This window comes from Nannospalax galili, unplaced genomic scaffold, assembly GCF_000622305.1.
Source record: "Nannospalax galili isolate Female #2095 unplaced genomic scaffold, S.galili_v1.0 scaffold334, whole genome shotgun sequence".
Lineage (NCBI taxonomy): Eukaryota > Metazoa > Chordata > Mammalia > Rodentia > Spalacidae > Nannospalax > Nannospalax galili.
In genome coordinates, this window is record NW_008336888.1 from 3,122,735 (window position 1) to 3,126,834 (window position 4,100).

The following is a 4,100-nucleotide window of genomic DNA, read 5'->3' on the forward strand; positions in this document are numbered from 1 at the left end:
GTAACCTCTTCAGAGGATGGTGTGATAAGAATAGGAGGTAGGAATTGGCTAGGCAGTTAGGGTAAAAAGACTCCAAAGAAATGCAGCCAGTTTCTGGGCTAAAAGTCAAAATGTCCTTGGGCCTATTAGCAACATACTCTGTTCCAAAGGCCAAAAATGTCAAAAGTATTTGTGAGTTTGTATCTAACATTTAAAAGATTTTAGAGTTACCTCTTCAGAGGGGGGAATGTTGGAGGAGAGGGAGTGGGCATGTATTTGATCAAAACACCTAATATGCATGTATGAAATTATCAATAAAGTTGTAATTGTTTAAGAAAAAAAGAGCTCTCACACTGAAGGCAATAGGAAGAACTGAAGAAAACACAGAAGCAAACCTGCCTGATGGCATCTGAATCAGCACCACAGCCAAGAGTTACTGAGCCAAAACCTAGAGGGTGAAAACTCATTTTGAGACTGCTTTCCTGTGAAAGTCTTCTGATAATTAAGACCATCTAGGGGTAGAGAGATGGCTCGAGGTTAGGAGCACTTGGTGCTCTTGCAGAGGACCCAGGTTTTCTTCCCAGCATTCAAATGGCAGATCACAATTGCCTATTAACTCCAATTCTAGAGGATTAGACACACTCTTCTGGCATCTGTGGGCAACAGGCACGCTGGTGGTACACATACATACATGCAGATATTCATAAAACAAAACTGAATAAATCTGTATCTAAAAGACCATCTAATAACCTCAGTAAAATGTTTAAGAGAGTTGAGGACATCAGTAACCTTGTATACTTTTGGTTGGGAACTTGAAGGGCTGGTAATAATGGCACCCTAGATTACATCAGTCCTGGCATACACTATGATATAACTTGGAGTTATTTTCTTGCCTCAGAAAAATCTCTGGAATTAGATTAAGACGAGTTTAGTTACTAGTACTTGAGCTGTCTGGTAAAATCAGAGAGAAAAAAAATCTCTTCTGAAAAAATATAGTGTAACATCTAAACCTCAAACAAATTCTACAAACAATTTTCAAGTTAAAGGTAAACAAAAATAAGACAGAAGAGCAAGAAAAAGAAAACAAACAACAAAAACTAAAAACAGCACATCAGAAAGTCACTGGACCTCTGGATATTAAAAATACCAGACACAGCTTTAACCAGCTGTGATAAAGGAGATTAAAACAGTAGACTAAGAATTTCAGCATAGGACTAGAAACTATAAAATATGATTGACACATCTACAAAAGAAATAAAGAAAAATTAACAATGTTTTAAAACACAATAACCAAAACTGAGAACTCAAAAGATATGGCTAACTTCAGATTAGCTGTAGTTAAAAGAGAGGAAGGCCTTCAAAACCACAGAGCTAATAACTCTGAGTAGAGCTCCATTAAAGTGAACCCAGACCCAAACACACCAGAGTAAAAGTGAAAACAGAAAAACAACAACAACAACAACAACAAACCCAAAGATAATCCTAAAGCCAGGGAGGAAAAGATGGAATCCCCAGAACAACTAGCCTGACAGAACATCACACTGGAGACAGTAAAGCCAGAACACGGCAACATCTTCAAAGTCCTGACAGAAAACAACTACCAATCTCTAATCCTATAACCTAGGTAAAAAAAAAAAAAAAATTAAGCATGAAAATTAATACAACACAGGACCTTGGAAACAGTATAAATATAAAAGCCAAACACAAGAGGCCACAGATTATATGACTCCATTTATAAGATATACCCACAAAGGACAAACATGTAGATTTAAGACAGTGGTTGCCAGTGATTGGGGAAGAAGACTATGGAGTGGCTTCTAAGGGTTATGGGGCTTCTTTTGGGCATGATAAGATGTTTAGGAATTGGGATAGTTAGATGGTTCAGCTGGTAAGGGCATTTGCTGCCAGGCCTGACAACTTGAGTTTACTCCCCTAGGACATACATGGCAGAGGAAGAGAACCAATTCCTGCAAGCTATCCTCTGATCTCCCACATCATATGCATGTGTGCATACATACACATATGTACACATACACATGCACACACACAAAATGAATACATAAATGCAAAAATTAACTTAAATATTGAGGATTATACAGTGGTTATGGTTGCACAACTTTGGAATACACCCAAAATCACTAATTGTACACTTAAATATCATTTAAAGGGAAAACTTTATGTTACATGAATTTTACTTCAATAGAAAAGAACAAATATGAAGTAATAAATTATTAAACAAAGAATATATTAACAAAATTAACAGCAAAGGATATTCTTCAGTATAAAGGAAAATCCCACTGAAAATACAGAACACTATAAAAAGAAACTATGTGAAAAAGATAACTGAAAAACATAATGCACTATATTAAACATTGACAATGTTCTTGAGGGTTTAATGAGTTCTTAAATTTGAGAAGTACTGGATTATTAAACAGAGCTAAATAAGTATTAGAAAACAATCTTCTTAGAGAAGTCTTGCCTGTACAGTTCATGAGAGGCCAGACACCAGAGGCACCATCTCTTTAAAAGTACCAGTATCTGGGGGACAGGAGATATGGCTCAATGGTTCAAAGTACTGGCTGCTGTTGCAGAGGACCCACGTTTGGTTCCCAGTACCCATATAGCAGCTAACAACCATCCATAACTCCAGTTCTAGGGGATTTGATGTCCTAACCTCCATGACATTGTGTGCATGGGTACATTTACATACATGCAGGCAAAACACTTATACACACCAAATAAACATAAATGAATAACAAAAGTACCAATAAAAGTATCTGGGATTCTACTCCTAATTTAGAGTAGGCATGGCAATCATAAGTCTCTAATACATATTAATAAGCCCAAGAATCCACATTAAAGACCAATGTACTAGATTTGTTTCTATTTTTAAATTCTTCAAAAAACTTATTATTGAAGTAAAGCACTAAACACACAAAAGGTTGCACCTACCCTTTCTCAAACCCATCATTTTTAGAAGGAAATGGATACAAAGACTCGCTCTTCCAAAGTTTTTGACTCCCTATGCTTCCTCTCAGCGATTTCTTGGGAGATTTATTGGACAGTTGTACTAAACTGATTTCTTCTCTCTAAAAAGTGAGAAGATAACAAAATGGAAAATTTGCAAAATGAAACAAGAGAATGACACATAGCTCTGAGCATAACCTTGTTTGTTTTGATCACAGGTTCTGGCTCCCACTCTACTTCCTATCATATTTCCCATTCAAACAGAAATGCTTTCCTTTCCCACACACCAGGAAACAGGCAGCAGAGTGAAATACAATGTACAAAAAGAGGAGCCAAAGGCGTATGTGTCCTCACTTCCAGTATCACAGAGGCTGGCTCCTTCCAAGGGAAAGAACTTGGCAGCAATTCTTTCTTCCAGGGCAAATATAAAGGCTCAGAGCTTCTGTGGGAGAGGGGCAGGAGTAGAGGGGCAGGGAAATCAAACGAGGGCTCATGAGAAGAGAGCTCTATCTTAGGAGCATCATTTCCTTCCTTTTGTGGACATTTTATTTTCATTGTTATTTTCCGCATTCTTGAAAGATCTTTATGGCAAAATTCAACAATTTAAATTCAGAATACAGGATGCTATGTGCATTGAAGCAAGAAGTGTCCAGATAGAAGAGAAACAGATGATGTGTGTACAATATACATGACTGTGATAACATATACTGCTTAGAATAACATTCATGAAAATAGACAGGTGTGCAAAGAAACTGAAGTTATCAAGTTCATTAAAACAAAAATTCATGATGAACTTAAGGAAGACTTAATTAGTTGGCAGTTTTCTAGAAGTAGGTGAAATCAGAAGTGCTTTGTCTCTTTCCTGCTCCTTTTATTTTATTTTATGTGCAGGAGTGTGTTACCTGCATGTGTGTCAGTGCACCCGTGTCCTGCAACGCCCTCGGAAGTCAGAAGTCGGATCCCCTGGAACTGGAGTTAAGGACAGTTGTTACCCACTGTGCTGGATAGCTTTAGTGTCAACTTGACACACCTGGGTTGAGGGACCCTCAATTGGGGAATTTCCTTCATTGGACTGGCCTGTGGCTATGTCCATGGGGCACCTTCTTGATTGTTGAGTGATGTGGGAGGGCCCAGCCCACTGTGGGTGGTACCAC

At 37.9% G+C, this 4,100-nt stretch overlaps 1 protein-coding gene across 13 annotated transcripts in view; it reads right to left on the bottom strand.

The window, feature by feature from the left end:
- The window catches only part of Rgs22 (regulator of G protein signaling 22), a 171,883-nt gene that overhangs the window by 88,907 nt on the left and 78,876 nt on the right, over positions 1-4,100 (bottom strand). For 12 of the 13 annotated variants that reach the window (XM_029562775.1, XM_029562773.1, XM_029562778.1 and 9 more), the window contains one exon: positions 2,932-3,068. The exons of the other annotated variant lie outside the window; for it this stretch is intronic. In XM_029562775.1, coding sequence (XP_029418635.1) covers positions 2,932-3,068 — 137 coding nt within the window. The remainder of the gene's footprint in view (positions 1-2,931; positions 3,069-4,100) is intronic. 13 annotated transcript variants of the gene reach the window in all.